We start from the raw sequence: 18,742 nt of genomic DNA on the forward strand, positions 1-18,742 counted from the left end.
ATGTGGAGCGAGGATTATCATTTTTTGTTGCGCAATCGAGACACCGTTAATAGAGGAGAATGCCTGTGTTTATCGGCCGGTCATTGGCCGACGCTGGCCGACGTCACCAGCGTCCTTTTACGCGCCAAAAAGGAATTATAGATTTTGTCGCTTGCTGTAAAACGCATCCCCCTCCCCTCCTCCTCCCTCGCGTTATTGCGCTCGTTGCAGAGGAGGAACGTTGCTCGCGTTTTATTTATAGTCGATGAAACACACGGTGCTCGATCCGAGCTAACTCCGAGGATCTCAACGGCGGCGGACTACTTTTCCCCGCTGTTTCTCTCGTCGAAACAACTGCGATTCGGAGCCTAATCCTCCCGGTAATTAGTCCCTCTCGGTCCTTTTCGGCGGTGCGGTCGCCGCTTGAAGCCGAAATTACCGGCCGCTACTCCGACGAGAGTTTCATCGAGCACCTCGTATACACGTTGCGCCCTAACGAGCGCAACGTTCAATCACGATCCGTTCTTTCTGTCGCTATTACCTACCCACGGCCGCCTATTGCTAACTAGCGTCCTCAAAACCCTCTCCCGCTGTGTGTCCACGATTCATGGAACTTGATTGACAGCGGGGCCTCCGCTTTGATTCGACGGTCGGGCAAACGAGCAGCTCGGTTTCAAGGGAATTACCGAGATGTCTGTATGTTAATTTCAATTAGGCGAATTCGGCAATCCGTTTTGCTAAATCAACCGTTGCGCTGGCAGAGCTAATATTTCCTCTTGGTGATTGCGCGCGCGCTCCTAATGGAATCTTTATATATTTCCTCGCCGCCGAAATATTTCCCATCATGCGACGGTCGAGTGACACATTTTCGCGTAGAAATTGGCGATAACATGTTCCGCGTCCATTTCCCCATCTCCGGTGCGCGGAGCTTAACGAACGAGCGAAGAGAAAGGGATCCTTTCGCGCGTCAGTGGACGCGATCGGAGCGAACGGCCGTTGCGAGACCAACATCTCTCGAAACCGACGAGCGCGTCGTGTGAGAGGGAAGGAGGGAACATTGTTCATTATACGATTATATATGATTTCTCCAAAGCGCTTTGATACTATGTAAGAACTATTCTCGAAATATATATATATAACAGGATAGAAATGAGGGAGAGAGAGAGAGAAAATCAACAACAGCCCGGTTTTGTCGCGGGAACGTTACTCGGGCGACCTTTGCGAGCCGCCGAAAAACGGGGTCAACCGGGGTTGTTTCTCCGATTCACCCTCTCCCCGATCGGTGTCATGTCTTCGCGATAACATGGCGCGTGCGTGCGCGAATGTAGAAGAGCGCGCGGAGCAAGATCACCGGCGGATGTAGATCGATGCAGCTCGCGCTTATGGCCGGTAATCTAAAACGCAACTACCAACCGGAGCTGACCCATTTCCTCGTGAGAGGGAGAGGGGAGCATTACCCGGCGAGATAAATTTTCGAACCTGTCCCCGGCTCCCGTTGTTTTCCGACGACCTGGCAGCAGCCCTTCCAGCACCCTGACCTACGACCTACATTCGGCGCGTCCTCGTTCCGCCCTCCCCTTCCCATCGAAAGGACGCGGCCATCAGCTGTTCCCGATGGTGGAGAGAGAGAGAGAGAGAGAGAGAGAGAGAGAGAGAGAGAGGAAGAGAACCTCCGATGCATTTTTACGCACCGCTGCACGTCCACGTGTCCCGTTCCTCATCAAACGTCTACGGTTTCTGCGATGTCGTAGGCGATAACGTCTACGATTCTACTTTATTTCCCCCAGGAATTTCTTGGAGGAGCTCGTCTTTGTTGCGCATCGATGATCTCCTCTGGTTCGCGCGATGAGATTTTATCTGATGACTTTTTCTTTCTCCCTTCCTCTCTTGTGTCCCCAGTATTAATTTCGTTCTACAATGCGAACGCAAATTCTGTCATCGGGAATTTTGAGCAAGTTAATCTTCAATATCATCGTAGTTTTCCAGCAAAATCTTATTTTTAATTCAGAAGATGTTAAAGGAAGAAATTAAAATCTGAAGGGACATGTATAAAAAGTGTCAATTTCAGTTGCAAATATCTCAGCTCCCGAGTGGTCAGACTTTTTCTAACCGCACGAAACTAATAGGTCTGTTCTTGAACTGCACTGGAATTTCGTTTCTTTTCCTTCCAACGCTAAGTTGTCTCACTTTGACGGTAAAAAGTGCAACCTAGTTCAGTAACGGAAAACAGGCGAAATATTTCAATGTGTAAATAGCGCAGGTTTCATCGAATTCTTCGTTCAAACTAATATCATTTTACAACCTCCTTAAGAGCGGAGAGCGCTGACCAAGCCCCGAATCTCGCCGCTGCCAAGAAAGAATGCGCGCCGCTCGCATTCTCCGTCTCGATTGCGGCAACGGTCCGCTTTCTAGATCACCGTTCGTGCCTGAAAATACAGACGCTCATAGCGCGATTTAGTTGAACCGGTTGCAACCCGGTCAACCGAAACGCATTTTCCGCATATTTCGCGATAATGACGGTATCTTCCGGAGGATCCGATAATTGCGATTATCACAGTTCCCCTCTCTCTTTCCTCCCGTGTGTCTCAGGTATGATCACCGTGGTGGACGGTATGCCGGTTCTCGCGGATCCTCTTAAGGAATGGAAGATCCTGGTGACCCATTACGGCGGACTGGCCGGCCTCGCCCTGGTCGGACTCCTCGTGGCGGCCATCCTGCCCTGCGCCGGTCTCTTCTTTTGTTGCTGCAGATGCGCCGGCCACTGCGGCGCCCGAAGCCAGCCATTCGACAAGAAGCACGATCATTGCAGGAAGATTATGCTCAGCATCGTGCTGATCGGCGTCGCCACCATTCTGCTGTGAGTATTTCCAGCGGCGGAAATCTCAGCCGATTTGATGAATTTCTGCGAGCGTGCACACCCGTCTCGATTTCCCTCAACTCCGGGCTCGACGCGTTACACGATCAGCGATTGTAAACGAGAAAATAATTCCGCTCGTAATTACGATTAATCCGGGAATTTCGAATGCGCGCTTCTCCCGTACGTAAAGGATTAACGAACGCATCAATACGCTCGTGTTCGCGCGCCGCATCGCAACGGATGGATAATTAACTTCACAGTCCTTCCTCGAAATTTAATTATCCCGTACGTGCAATTTAATCGGATGTGGCATTAATATCGCGGGATATCAAACAATGTTAAACACGGCAACATCCCTCGTGTAAAAGCGGCCAACAATGAAGTTCTATTGTCGCCTCGTCGTCGTTCCTCCATCTCGTATAACAGCGCGGATAACGCTAATAATGTTTAATTAATAATTGCAGTTTCGGCGTGGTGTGCGCCTTTGTCACCAACGAGTACATGCAGGAGGGCACGAAAGAGCTTCCGCACAACGCCAAGAGCAGTCTGAAGGACGTGAAGCTTTACTTGAGCTCCACGAAGCAAGAGATCGAGAATTTGCTGAAGACCAACTGCGAGGAGCTCGAGGTCACGCTCAACAATATCCTGCAGGCCAGCGGCAAGATCGTCACCGAGCAATTGGCGGAGTATTCGCACGCCGTCTCCCTGACGAATCTCAATGACATAGTTACCGGCCTGGAGTCGATCAGGGAGGATCTCAGACTCATGAATAAGATAACGCAGGAATTGCGGATAAACGCCAGTCAATTGGACATCGGTAAGCGTTCGAGTGTAACTCCCTTGAAGCGATTATCTTCGTCGTCGAACGGCCGGCAAAACGAATTCAACTTTCTTTGAGCTCGCATTATGATAACGTGGAGAATAATAGCCGAGTCGAGCTACTTGATCGTTCTTAAACCGAATTTCTACTTCGATATATGAACAATTTCATTAAGATTCGGTCTGAGAAAACAACTTGCCTCTTCAGTTGTCCGTGGCGTCAAGAAGAATCTTCTCCACACGTTAGCTGCTTGCACGACAGACAAGTGCCAACGGGTTCTACACGACTACAAAGTGAATCAAATGTCGGTCCAAGTAGACTTCGATAAGGTAAGTAGCGGCGAGTTGTTTCTTATCTCGAGTACTACTTTAGTCAGTTACTTGACGAGCGTTTTCCTTGTTTACACGCAGTACATGGACCGATACTTCCCGAAGGTATGACTTTACGGTGAAGGAATCTCTTTTTTACTATATAACGAGATATCAAATAATTTTAACAAAAACATGCGCTCGGCCCTCGATATAGCGAAGTAATGTTGAAAGAGAGAATCACGAACGTTCTCGACAACGTTCCACGCATTATTTTCGAATCAGGAACTATATCGAGGTCCAGATGCATCAAGTACAAGATTGACGCTTAAATGTATCGAAACGGTAGATTTGTACAAGGCTTGCCTTGGCTTTCGTTTGCTTATAGGTAAGGCTTCTTAGAATAAATTTCTAATGCCACAAGTCTTACTGAACAATTATACTCATGACTAATTATATATATAATTTATATATTATATATATAAAAAATTATATATATAATATTATACATAATTATATATAAAATGTAATATCATTAATTTTTATTTTTAATATTATCACAAATTTTTTTTAATGAGTATATATTTATATTTATCGAGTAATATTATATTATCTAGTTAGAATTGACTTTTCGTTTTGATTTTTACGTCATCGACATTTAAATATCTTTTCATTCGCTGAATCTCAAGAGAAAAGATTATTAAGGTATACTGCATGATACATCTCGGTGCAAGTGCAATTTTTTAATAAATTTGGACATACTGAAACATTGATTTTTACTGGCAATTTACTGGCACACGTGAACATTAATGTACGAAGAGAGATATTGTATAAAATCATTTGATTCCATGCTTGCCACAAATAGCTTCAGTCTGTAAGTTGTATAAGCGGAGGCATGTGATTCCCCTATCTTGTGTGTACACACGTTTTCGTACGAACATGATTATTTGCATCATATAATTAATTTTGCGAGACAATTTGCACGAGTAGGAATGTTCGTCGAGATGATACGACACGTTACATCATTCTACTAAGACAAACTTCTTTCTGGGCACATCGTTCTTCCCTGAGCACCTTCTCTTTTCGTTAAATAGTGGAAAGATGAGAACGCATAAGTGACTTTATCTTACACAGACTTACACGATCGAAGAGGATTTACGCGAGAGAGACTGTTTTGTCTAAGCACGAACATTTAGCGTTTTGTTTGGAGGAGATGCACATAACATTCCTTTGTGTTCTTTCTTACTCTTTCTGATACATGATATCCTCAGGATTTGATCGCACTTTTTTTTATCGATCCGCTACTCGTTATTCCAAGATATTAACACATGTGTACATTGCGATCTTTTCGTTTGATATATACCGTCATAATGTCATAACTCTCACGAAGTTCGATGAAGCCGGCATGTTACACCTCGGAAGACTGCATTTAGTAGCTCGAAATAGTCGAATTCGTTAGAGGGAGATCTTGATCCATGTGTTGAGCCTCATCCCGCCCACGAGCAACACTTATTTAATACCAATTAAAAGCACGATACGTGAATTTTTCAGCTGCCGGACGTGACGTTCGCGTTGCACAACATCACTGTGCTCATGGAGGGCAATATAGTGTCGGAGGTGAGCCAAGGTAGAGAGTCGTTCCTGAAGATCCAGAAGGACATTCAGCACGCCGTGAATCAGACGATCCCCGTAGTCAGCGCGAGTATCCGACGCGCTTGTAACTTCCTGGCGACCATCGCCGCTAACATGACTAGCCTCATCGACAGACTGAATATCGACATAGATAGAGTTTACATTCCGCATCTAGACATCGCCCGGAACAATATAGATCAGTATTCGCCCTATAGGTTCGTGACGAATGATGATGATGAACTTTCTTTAGGATGAACTTTTTTTCGACAGGCGGACTCGCACTAACGATCCTTGAACACGCATTCCTTTCTAGATACTATCTCGGCCTGGGTATATCCGGTATTCTTCTGACTGTCTTGATGTGTTTGACGTGCGGTCTCCTCTGTGGCATTTGCGGAAAGCGACCGGACGGATACGGGGACGATTGCTGTAACAAAGGGTCAGGTGCACGGTTTCTCATGATGTAGGTTGCGAAAGTTGCCCGGAAAACCAGCCAGTGTAAGATAAAGCGGATCGCTATCGTCGTTTTTATTGCCGCCGACGTTTAATCGCAGGGCCGTGTGGATCATCTTTCTCCTGACGAGCGTGTTGATGGTTATAACCGTGGTTCACATGGTGACCGGTGTCATGGCTCAGCGCGGTGTCTGCGAGCCCCTGAAGAATCCGAAGGACAACAGAATGTTCGAGCTGGTCGACGAGCTGGTGCAGATCAAGCGGGTACTTTACCCGAACAATCAGAAAGCGGATATTAATATGAGTTATATCGTTACGTGAGTACACACAAAAGCCTTAACTCGAAAATATCCCCCTCATTCTCTCTCGTAAACTCTTGAGCATAGTGAATTTTCAAGGAAGCCCACATGGAGAAGATATTTCTCTGGGATTAATCAAATTTCTCTAAATCCGAGACAAATTTGTCTCTTGGAATGAAGCGAACAAACAAATGTTTGATTCAACAAACAGGATTGTTTGATATCTCAAGCAACAAATATCTTTTTCTCTCTCATTCATCATATTAAATAACATATATCTTCTATATTTTCACCCAAACATTATAATAATGGTTGTCATAGACAATAAATTATTTAAAAGAAGTAACACTATGTTAGAAAAATATTAAAAATTCCTTTCTATTCAGTGGAACAATATCTAATATACAATGAAATACATTTTTTTATACAAAAGCAAATGTTTCCTCAAAATAATATTATCTTCTTTTTATCAAACAAAATGGTTTACTTTAGCGCAACAACATTTTCATTCAAACAAAATGACATTTGACGTGCAATTATATTGTTTATATTGAACACATCCAAAGCAAGCAAACACTCGTATTAAATCTAAAGAAATCTTTTTCTCCTGTGCTTTCTACGGAAGCGGTACGTTTCCGTAAACGGAAATAACTAATCTTATCACACATTCTCCAGATTTCTTGGAAATCCCTCGAGAAGTAGAGTAATTACTGAGTTCTTCGAATTCGAGTGACTTTTAACTCATGTAGATCGAATTCCCCGCTCTGAATCGTCGAGTGAGTATTTTCACTCGAAATTGAAGAATGAATCTGATGTATTAGGTTGGTGCGTATGAAATGTCGCATTCTCTTTACATGCGGACGTTTTCCTCCCTGTTTTCGTTATACTTTTGTATTTGGCATAACCTCATTCATACTCGTATTGTCCATTGCCAGAGACTCATTTCAACAAAATAGGTTTTCTCGAAGGTCTTCCCTTTTTTATTTCTTTTGAGTTTATTACCGATATGAATTCTGCCGACATTCGCGTCATTTTCTTATATGAGTACAAACTTGGTAATAGTGCTGCAAAAGCTGCACGCAACATAAACCAAGCGTTTGGGGAGAATACGGTTAACAATCGGAAAGTGCAGCGTTGGTTCGAAAAATTTCGGACTGGCGATTTTTCACTGCAAAATGAGCCGCGCGGAAGACCCAAAACGTCTGTGAATAATGATGACCTGAAGGCTCTAGTGGAAGCGGATCCAGCCGTATCCACGAGGGAACTTGCTATCAGGATGAAAGTTGACCATACAACGATATTGAGACACCAAATTGTACTCCCATCGCTTGTGAATCGGCATGGCCCGCTACTGCTCCATGACAACGCTCGGCCGCACACATCGCACAAAACAATTGCGAAACTGAACGAACTGGAATATGAAGTTTTGCAGCATCCACCATATTCACCGGATCTCTCGCCGACCGATTTTCATTTTTTCAAGCATTTAGAGCTGTTTTTAAGAGGCAAACACCATGAAAATGAAGACAGTCTAAAAAACTCGATATCAGAGTTTATTAATTCTAAAGACCAAAATTTTTTTAAGACAGGCATCTACGCTTTAAAATCTCGTTGGGAGAAGTGTATTGAAGCGAATGGAGCATACTTTGATTGAATAAACAGCTTTTGAAGAAAGATATACAGTTTTATACAATCACTTAAGAATCCGACATTTCATATGCACCAACCTAATACTTCACTGTCATATAAATATATTTATTCCAATTGACTCGCTCAGAATCTGCCGTAAGCTTGAGAACATTCAACCTCGCGACTTTGAGTGACGGTACTTTTACTGTCGTTCGGAGTTACTGCCATTTTTCATTTTGAGTAAAGAGTCCACGCCAAAAAACTTGGAGAATAATCAATAACGCACACTTATAGACAATTGGAAACAGCCCAAATATGACGTTGATATTGTAAGATAATATCAGAAAGTACGACAGTCTCACGTTGAATCGACGCGAATAAACGCGAGTGCGCTTGTCACCTGATCCCTCCTCCCGTTGCAGCAAGTGCCATGAAAACGAGACGCTTTATAACGTGCTGAATCTGAAGAATCTCTACAACGTGGAGGATCTGCGTAGTTACAACGGGCGTTACGACATCAACGACACGATCCAACAGCTGCGACGGAAGATCAGCCTCTCTCCGGGCGTGGTGATCTTAAAGGACAGCGCGAGGTCCAAGTTGAACGACCTCGCGCAGAGCGGTCTCAGCGACATCAAGTTCTACCAATACGCCGAGTTGCTCGCCGAGAACATCACGAACATCAATCTGGAGCACCTCGCCAAGCAATTGCGCGAAGTTTCCGCCAAGTTGCCGAGCGGCCAGGAGGACATCAGGGACAGTCTCGAGAAGAATGCCCACGACCTGGAGCATTACCACAGAGACCTAGTGATGCCGATGGCCACGCTTAGCGAGCAACTGAGCGCGAACGCACTGATGCTGCAGGAGAACATCAAGTTCAACCACAGCTCGATGGCGGAAGCCATTCACGATCTGGTGGACGAGGTCACCAAGGCGCAGCAGTTCCTCAACAAAGACGGCCCGGAATACGTTCAATACGTATGTGTTATCCTTCCTTCTTTCCTACAGACTCGAGAGAGAGAGAGAGAGAGAGATTACGGCCGGACATCATTAACCGATGCGATTGATTCTGTCGACAGCTCGCGACCAGGTTTGGCAACGCGTTCCTACTTCAGGTGGACAAATTCCTCGACCATGTGATCGAAAGGGCTAAGAACGAGATCGGCAGGTGCGCTCCCGTTTCGAATGCTTACAACGCGACTCTCGTGGCGGGCTGCAATAAAGTTCTGGACCCGTTCGTGAGTATCGTGTTCTACTTCGTATCGAAAGGCGAGAATATGCGCCGCCTTTAAATCCACACGTCGATTTCCGACGAGTTCGCTCGGAGAGTTATTAATTGCCTATCGCCACGTTGGACTTTCGTCCGTTATAGTTCTTCCCCTCTCTCTCTCTCTCTCTCTCTCTCTCTCTCTCTCTCTGTCTTTCTCGTTATAAATTCTCCGACCGCGTCGTGGAAGTTTCCCGGTCGACGAGCGAATTCGCGTCGGACGATAACCGAAGTATCGCGCGGCGCGTCGCAAAATTAAGCGGGACCCGCGAAGAATTAATATTCATGCTTCCATTTGCATTTATACAGAACGGCTTCTGGGCGAGCGTCGGCTGGTGCTTGATCCTATTCATACCGACCATAGTGCTCTGCGTGAAGCTGAGCGCCCTCTACCAGAAGTCGGATCCGTACCCGGGACCCCTCGTTGAAGCGTAAGTCTCCACTTGTTCCCCCCTCTACCCCCCGTAAATACGACAATCGCGATTCTATGACACCTGAGAGACGTGTTTTTTTCCATCGTGTTTCTTGACTCGATATATATGGTGCATGACGATATTTGAGGTACTAATGTGTCTCCAGTAGATCCATTGTCGAACGAATACGCGAATACACGAATTACTTATTCAGTTGCCGATCAATCCCCCTCCCACAGGTGAAACGAACGATCGATCGCCAATTTTTAAGAGAGGGCGATAAGATATAAGAGACCTAGCGACGATTCTCGTGTTAAACTCAGAAACGATTTTCTTCTATCACTCACTCACTGTCTCTCTATCTATCTATCTATCTATCTGTCTCTCTTTCTTTCCTTTCTCTCTGCGTAATCTCAACGTATACAACGAATCTCTGAGCACCCTTCATGTAGAAACTGTTGGAAGTCTTTTATTTTCCCGTCTCTCGTAGTCATTCTCGAGCTTCCATATACCATGGCATGTACTTATTCGCGCTTTGTAATATCTTTTTTGATAGTCGGCATGTCCTTGTTTCTTTTTTGTTTACAAAGAGGACCTTCGATCCGGGAAATTCGGTTGGAATTTCCCGGTTCGAATCAGTCCCCTGGCACCTCCGCCTCCAGGATCTCGTAAATCCACGTCACACCAAACACCTCGTCCGTTTGAGACGGAGAAATTCTGTGATGATCCTTGCGATGACCCTGTTTTCAGTTTTTCACTTTTCTACTTTGTGACGTGTGCTATTAACCAGCGATTTTAACATATAGTCAACGGGGAATTATTTTGTCGCTTCAATGATCCGTATTGCACGTGATGAAGAAGAAAAAAAAGAAAATATAAATAAACAAGTGAAGTTTTTCGCCTGGCCACCAATGGCAAAAGCAATGGAAAATTCAGTCACACCGATGGAATCGTTTTTTTCGTAACGTGCAAAATACAGTATTTTACTCTTGATTTCGAGAAGTAAAGCGTCGATTCTCGAGATACACATCCCGTTGACCGTGTGTCTTGTTCTCCCTTTGCTGTGCACAACGAGCCACGCGACAGGAGATCACGTGAAATCTCTTCTCTCTCACTTTGAACCCGATCGGTCGTGTGCCCGGCGCGCGCGGTAGCTTAGATTATGTTTAAAGTAGCCGTCTAATGTGTGGAATGGTTGTTGGAATCTAACCGCTAACACGCTCCGTTACAGTGAATATTTGTATGACGCGTACGCAGACAGGGATAACATACCCCTCGCCCAGTAAGTATACTACAACAAAACCACAATGTGCTCTCGCATGTGCTCTCCCACCTCCCCCCCCACCTTCCCGAGAGAGTGACACACGCATGTGTATATATATGTCTCGAATTGATTTATCACCGGACCTCTGAATGCCGTGTAACTTGCTCGAAAACAGCACAACGTTCTCTCTCGCTCCTCCCTCCTGTAGAAAGTTCGTTGCGCAGTGCTCCGATTTTCGGCGTTGGTCGAGACTGACGATTGGAGTGTCGTTTCTTTTACTTTTTCATTGTCCAATTAAAAGGATTGAAAGTGGTCGAATTTTTGATAATACGTTCGAAGTCAAGTTGAATTTGAAAATTTCATGTCGACACGAATCTCTTTGATTCAAATACGGCTCGAATTCGAATCAGATTTCCCAAGATTTACATATTAATCTGAATACGATAAAATACTTTAAGCGATGTTAACATCTGCCACCGACCACAAGGAAAATGCTGTGCTAAGCGCTAGAAAATTTAGAATAAATATCAGACAAAGTGTGCAATTCTTATAAACTGATAGATACATATACACATATGTAATCATATTAATCAAATAATATATATTTACTGTCTGAAAAATTATGAAATCAATTATTTTTAATTTCTCGTGTAAGCCGCGTATTTTTTTAGTAGCGGTTTCAAACTGTATACCTTAGTTACAAAGTATCCTGTATATTTTATAATCAGAATCACACTAAATTATTTAACAAAAAAACACTGCAAGAGAAAAGTCGGAAAAGGATCGCTGCGCGTTGCTAGGAAGACGGAAAGTAATCTCTGCACAATTGTTTCCCCTTGCCCGGACATATTGAGTGTATTTTTCCCCGGGACACCATGATTTTCGTCGACGACTGCATGCACCTCGCACCACGTTACTAATTTTAACTCGCTCTCTTTCTCTCTCTCTCTCTCTCTCTCTCTCTCTTTCTCTCTCTCTCTCTCTCTCTCTGCTGGCGTAGACACGCTTGTCGTAAGATACGTTGCGCGTTGGACTAAGTTGAGCATTTCGAGGTTCATTTCACACGCTTGTTCGATCTCCACACAGCGCATCACTAATTTGGCTTAATTAATATTTTCTGTTTAAGAGCTCCGCTAGGAAAGACACACACAGAGAAACACAAATGTACGTGCGGATAGACGACGGCTTTTTTAGACCAAGCGCTCTCGGCACCGGCTGTAGTCGTCTAGAAAGTGTTCCTCGTTCCTAAAGCTGCATGCATACCGAACTCGCATAATGATTAGACACACGGCGAGTGTCTCCTTCCCGGAGAGAGTCTCCAATTAATAGAGTAAATCCAAGCGAATGGAAGTGAGTCAGCGAACGGGTCTTTAATCTGGAATCCGATCCGGACGCTGCTTCGGCTCGATCAATCCCACTCCGACTTTATTCCGTCGCATTCAATCCGCCTCTTCCGCGCAAAACGACGACTTACGGTGACACTGCAATCTGCTGCCGGGCACCGATGCGCAATTCATCATTCTGCGGGTTCCCGTGCAGTTGCGGGGTTTTAATACACACGCTGCTCGGAAAAGTGTTTCCCAAATGATGTTTCCCGATACTCGGCGTAAATCCGTGGAGAGACGCAATTAGCGCGATTCGCCGAGTATCTTGTCGAGGAAGGCGAAGGAGACGCTCGTCGATGCAAAAGTACGGCGCGCAGCCAGACGCGTCTCCTTCGCTCTCTCTTTTCTTTTTTTCCAAAAACCTTATCAATTCCAAGGGAACAACATACTGGGAAACACCGATTCCGAGGATAACCGACACACCGCAGCTTTTAGATTACGACACACGCACATGAACACACATATACACATACGCACACACATTTGGTCTCTCTAACTCGCATGACGAGTGCTCGCGTCGTCCGCGACACACACGGGTGTCGCACTGTGACCCTTCTAAGAGAATCTCGCGTTTTGCTTGCAGCGTCCATGACAAGAAGCACGTGTCCCACAGCAGGCATCATCCGACGGCGTACGTTGAGAGTTACGACGGTCCCGCAGGATATAGTGAACGCGAGAGGATTTCCGACGCTCACCAGAGTACGTCACATCATGACTCAAGATACTCCAACCTGGCGCCTAAGTGAGTAGAGGAGTGTCCTTTCCCGTCCTCCACTTCTCATCGTCCGTTGTTTCTCGTTGTCCTCTTCTACCTTCACGGACGTCGAGTCACACGCAAACCTAGGAGATCAGTTTCCTTCATTCGACGCTCAACGGCTCGTGCTGTGTCGCACGTGTTACGTATATGCATATCGATCAACAAGACACGATAGAACAGTCGGCGGCGCGCTGAGACGTTGTAGCGTTTGAAACGTGACGCATTGCGGCGACGTTACATATGCGTAACGACGCGCAATTCTCCCTCCCCCCCTCTCTCTCTCTCTCTCTCTCTCTCTCTCTCTCTCTCTCTCTCTCGCTCGCGCACCGGTTTCATCGGTCACGTCTTATTTCTTTACAGTTTCACCCTATCGTGGCGAAACCACGAACATACCGCCCCTTCCAAAACAGAACCTCACAATAAAGTCTTTAGCGTATCACTAGAGTCGCAGTAAGTTTGTAAACGGAGCAAGCGATCAGCATAAATTCAGCTTTCTGTGAAACGTAACGCTTCCACTTTGTTTGAGTATACATACATATATATATATATATATATATACCGAGCCTCTCTGGCGGTCAATATGACACCTCTCTTCTTCTCTCGTAATCTCTTCTCGCCCGATACGAGCAGGGTTCCCACTCATCGAATGTGATCTTGCGTTCTTTCCGCGAGCTGAGGAGCGATCGAGCGCGTCCGTGCGAGAAGCGGGGGTGGCCGGAGGATCACGGGACGCGCGACGTCCTCTGAGCTCCTCCGCCGATCGACCGCGCGCCGATCGTACCTCCGGTTCTGAGATTCAGGCGAGACGTTCCGAGATCTGACCGTTGAATATAGTATCATGTCGCATGTCCAGTACGCAGAGTGAGCCCCGATGGTCATGGATTTTTCTCCCGGTTCTTTCCAGGTGAGTGGGAACCCTGCGGGGGGCTCAACCTCTCGCGTCTCTCGATACGCCTCTGCACGTAAGTCGCAAGACTATTGTTTACACCGAGTGTTTACACCGCCGTTTCTCCTTCTCCTTGCGTGTTACGTTACTCGAGCTGTGTTCCTTGATTGGCCATGTCGCGCGAGAGCTTTGTGCAAGAGAAACTAGGCTTGGCCGCGCGCGCAGGGTAATAGAAAATTGAAAAGAACAAAAAAGGGAACAGTGAGAAAAGGAAAAAAAAAGAAAACGCGAAGAACACGCGAGGCCAAGGGGTCCGAGCGAGTTCAGCTTCCTCCGTCGGTGGAGACGCTTGTCGTTAAACCCGAGATACCTCAGCGAGAGGGGACACAGTCGGTCGGTGCCGATGAAAGCCTCCATGTCGGGCGATGCTCACGCGCGATGTTGATTTCGCTTGGAAGACACCTCACGACTTTCCGCCGCGGAGAAGCATGTCCCGCATTCCGGCGTGTCGCCCGACAGCGTATATATATTTTGCGACCGCCGAACGCGCCCGTGTTTCTCCAACCGATCTTACTTTCATTTCGCTTGGGCGGCTGCTGTATCATATGTTAGTTCGCTAAGGCATTTTACTGTGGCAAAGGACCGTAATAGATGATGAGCGCTTAGCTCTTTCGCTACCGTAAGAGATGTTTGTAGCCTCTCGGGGGCTTACCGAATCGCAGGCAGCGAAAGGGTTAAGCGAATCGGTACAGCACACTAGGAAGTTGTTTGAGTGCTATGAACCTTGACCGGAGACGAGTATCGCGCAGATACCGGGTATGCGTAATCCTGTCGAGCTCTCACGAACGCTGTCATTGCAGAAACTGGGACTTCCCCAACGGTGGACCGCCAAGGTATCAACCAGCCGCCGGGGCCCCGCCTCCGTTAAGCACCGAATATGAACGACCGCCGCCCTATTACTATCCTGGACCGGGGTAAATATTCTCTTTCGCCTTTCATCTCATCGACACTGAATATTAAAAGCTTGTGTCGTTCGCCGAAGCATTGAAAAGACGTTGCTTTTGAAAAGCTCTTGCTGTTTTCTCCGAGTAGTTTTATTAAATTGTTTTTTTTTTTTTTGTGAATTATCGATTTCTGTGTTCATTTCTATTGGATAAATTTTTCCCTTACTCTCATAGTTTCGAAAATATTCAAGGTGGTGACAGTTATCGCCACTCATCCTACATATAACATATAATTTGCATGATCAGTAATTATATTAAGGATGACTTTCACCGAATTCGGATCAATCGACGATTTAAAATCACTGCCGGTCTCAACTGTTACTTGCTCCATTTCGCTGACACAGATGAAATGATCAACTCGTTGAGTATCGTTGAACGACAAGCTTTAGAGCTGGAAATTGCTGTTGGCAATTCTTATTATTCATCGGTTAGTTTAATCTGGGTATAATGAAAGAATTCACCTTAATAAGTCTCAGTATAAATAGCTGAGGCTAACGATTACGGAGGCGCAGACGACCGGTAATCGTGAATCCTGCTTTCAGGGATAGAAATTAGGAAACAAGTGCCGTGGCATGCACGAAAGCAGCGCTGAACAGTGTGGCGACGCACAGCCTCACGCGCAGTTACAAGCGAACGCTCAAGAAGAGAGAGAAGTCCGGATGCAAGAGAGACTACGTGTAAATCCCTCGCGTTGTTCCTGAGCGTGCCACGGATTGTGCGAACACCAAAAGTAACTAAAGACCATGTTTGATACAGACTGATGATAGGCTAATGATCTTCTTCGCGACGTGTTTCCTTTCCGTTTACCTTCCGCGAGCGGAGCCTGAGTAGTGCGCTCCCTTGCTTTTCTCGGCGTTCCTCGAGAGAATTTCAAATACTCTCTTTCTGTGTCTCTCGTCCTCCGCGAGAGACACGCCTCGTTCTTCTAAGTGAGACGCGGAGCAATCGGGGAACGCCGCTCTCCGTGTTCGTTTTCTCCAGTTTCTCTTCTTTCGTTCTCGGAATCGTGTGTGTAAAAGTGTTCAATTTCTTCGGCTCACTCGGTAGCTATTTTTACCCCGTCGAGCGATGCCCAGGCACGGCGTCGCTCGTCTTTTCTTCGCATAAATCGGCCGAACTCATTTCGAATAATTTCGACCGTACTTCACGAGATAATAAAAATATTGGCACGGACAGAACGATTGATCGAGTGCGAGAGAAGTGGTCGAAGGAGAACAAGAGCCGATCGAGAGAGAGAAAGAAAAGAATTTCTTTCGCTACACGCGAAGACACGCGAAGACTGTGCGGCTACCGTGAGAGTCTCGCCGCTCTCACGTATACTCGCATATCCACCGATCGAGTTACGTAAATGCACAAAATACTACAACGCTGCCAATTCAGTGCGTCGCATTTTAACCCGCGAAGAGAAAGGCCCGCCGTTGTAGCCGGACGTCGAGTGCACACCTCGTGGACAACGATTCGTCCCCGAGCTAGATGTAGCGGAGCAAATCCAAAAGATACCTATCCTCTTCTAACCAGAAGAATGTTCATATAAAGTCCATTCTACAATGTCAGTAAGGTTGTGGCTGTAAGTTTGTAAGGCGGTCCCCAATCTGCAATACTAGTTTGATATCGGCTCCACTGTGTTTATTCTACGTTTTGTCCTACCGCACAGAACAGGATAAGTGTCTTTCAATCTGGATCTATAATAGGTGCAATAAGCCTTTAGCTTTTTGTTCTAAGCCATAAAATGTAATTTCGTAATGTAATTTCTGACAAAAGGCGCGCTGCCGAAAGTCGTAACAACGTTTGAGCCTCGAGTTGGATCTACAATGGGGTCGTACAGTCGTACTCGTTCCGCTTCCAATTTCAACGACTACGACCAATTCAATCGCCCGGAAGTGGGCCGACTCGCACGACTGCGATTTTACGACCTTACGATTGCCGACCTCATTATAGACCCAACTTTAGGAATGGCAACGTTCGGTGGCTGTAAAAACGTTTTCCGCTAGAATTTACGCGACAATTTAGCGCTTAGAACTCAAGGCTCACTATATCCACCGTTGCAAATCCAGCCAGAAATCCATGTTCTGAACTCACTTTAATCGATGAAAGCGCCTTAAATGTGGTTTCTCAGCCAATCGGGTGATTCCTAAACCACTTTTAGAGGCACCGGTAAGGGACCTTCGTCTCGCCTTGCTAAATCTAACTCAGGACGAATCGTCGTCCACGGGCGTACAGCGCGGACCGCGTTCGGCCGGTCCACCAGTTTCCGAGCACTGAACCAACGCCATATGAAAATGCCAAACGAGAAACAAACACATACACACACGCGTGTGGCACGCACCACTCGCGGCAGCACACGCATGAGCGTCGTCGCGGCTCATCATACACTTCGGATCTCGCTCGTCTCTTTAACCGAGGAAGAAAAAAATAACCGTTATAGAAGAAACGAACTGACAATTCTTGTCCGCGCGGAGCAGCCGCGCCCGGCGATACCCACCGCGCGGCTTCTCGACTCGCGGCGGAGGGAGAATTTCCGAGGGCGACCACCGCCGCTATTATAAATACTCTGTGTACATGGATTTTTAAGTAGCCGTTTTCTTACTACTATCTTACTGTGTAAAACTTATCGATGTAAGCCGACGATTTCGATTCCTACACCGCGTAGACAGTGCGCCGTCCGCCGTGCGTATTTGGTCGGTCACAACCAGGACCGAATGAAAATATCCGGTTTCGGTCAACTAAAATATTTCATAAAGGTTACGGTTTTTCGGTTCCGGTTTTCTGGACAATGAAAGCGCCGATACCGTTTAAATTATGTTTTTTTTTTTTTTCGATTCCTGTTCTTTAAACTGGCTTCATTACTGAGATTTTTATTGAATTAAATTTTATATATATATAACACGTACAATAATATATTAAATGCTGTAATTGATTTTTCGTGACTGACCATATGTTCGCATGTATAAACGGATCTACGCGCTGTACGAATCTCTCGATGTGTGTATTATCGCAGCGTCATTGTCCGTCTCGGGTGCGGTAACCTCCCGATACACACACAAACACACACATACACGTACGAGCAGTCCACGTTCGTGCACGTTCATTTTATTTGTATTAACACGGTGAATCTGAGAGTCTATACGGGGTATACACACCGAATCGTTCGTAAAATGCTGCCTTCGCGGACCAGCCGATTCACATCGACGAGAGAGAAAGAGAGAGAGCGTCGCGTCGAACGTCCCGGTTGACTGTATTGTACCTGTATATACTCGCGTAGATCCCACCGAATCGACTGTTTTTCTCTGAGAGAAATTCCTTAGGTATCGATGAAATTTTAAGAAGAGGAGAAAAATCAATCGCAAACACAACACGGATCATTTACTTCCGCAACAATGTGCGTGTCACTACCGAGGAGAGAAATCCACTCGCTCGTTTAAAAAGTTCAACCGTTAACCCACGTTCTCAGCATTGTTGCCAAAAAAAAAGAAAAAAAGAAATAAGAAGAAGAAGAACATGCGAATTCTTTGCAAAATTCTCGCTGTAACTCGGACGCGAAAAGGATACTACGAAGGATATTGCGGAGATGACGATGAGTAGTAAGAACGGACCGACACTGAGACGCTCTGGCACTTGCCCTCGCGCGTGTACAGAAGTCCTTGAGAGAGAGAGAGAGAGAGAGAGAGAGAGAGAGAACGGACACGAAGGATACGAAAGCGAAACTCCGTGTGTTGTTCGACAAAATTTCCTGTTCAATGTCTCGTTAATAGGAAATGCAGATCTCGTGATGGAAGTCGTCTCGGAACT

General features: G+C 45.9%; 1 protein-coding gene across 11 annotated transcripts in view; it reads left to right on the forward strand.

Moving 5' to 3' along the window:
- Nucleotides 1–18,423, forward strand: part of LOC106749258 (prominin-like protein) — a 44,021-nt gene extending 25,598 nt beyond the window's left edge. Inside the window, exons 2-18 of one of the 11 annotated variants that reach the window (XM_014628529.1) lie at nt 2,569–2,836; nt 3,301–3,653; nt 3,864–3,985; nt 4,067–4,090; nt 4,830–4,838; nt 5,516–5,811; nt 5,910–6,059; nt 6,151–6,366; nt 8,400–8,955; nt 9,057–9,215; nt 9,554–9,675; nt 10,889–10,939; nt 12,048–12,085; nt 12,890–13,048; nt 13,968–14,025; nt 14,810–14,923; nt 15,496–18,423. In XM_014628529.1, the coding sequence (XP_014484015.1) occupies nt 2,569–2,836; nt 3,301–3,653; nt 3,864–3,985; nt 4,067–4,090; nt 4,830–4,838; nt 5,516–5,811; nt 5,910–6,059; nt 6,151–6,366; nt 8,400–8,955; nt 9,057–9,215; nt 9,554–9,675; nt 10,889–10,939; nt 12,048–12,085; nt 12,890–13,048; nt 13,968–14,025; nt 14,810–14,923; nt 15,496–15,508 (2,708 nt within the window). In that variant the 3' untranslated portion in view covers nt 15,509–18,423. Of the gene's footprint in view, nt 1–2,568; nt 2,837–3,300; nt 3,654–3,863; nt 3,986–4,066; nt 4,091–4,829; nt 4,839–5,515; nt 5,812–5,909; nt 6,060–6,150; nt 6,367–8,399; nt 8,956–9,056; nt 9,216–9,553; nt 9,676–10,888; nt 10,940–12,047; nt 12,086–12,889; nt 13,049–13,423; nt 13,514–13,967; nt 14,026–14,809; nt 14,924–15,495 lie in introns of those variants that run through there. The other 10 variants (XM_014628537.1, XM_014628530.1, XM_014628533.1 and 7 more) reach the window with 10 other exon arrangements.
- The last annotated feature ends 319 nt before the right edge of the window (nt 18,424–18,742 follow it).

This window comes from Dinoponera quadriceps, unplaced genomic scaffold (genome assembly GCF_001313825.1).
Source record: "Dinoponera quadriceps isolate SergipeBrazil2010 unplaced genomic scaffold, ASM131382v1 scaffold2952, whole genome shotgun sequence".
NCBI classification, from domain to species: Eukaryota; Metazoa; Arthropoda; class Insecta; order Hymenoptera; family Formicidae; genus Dinoponera; species Dinoponera quadriceps.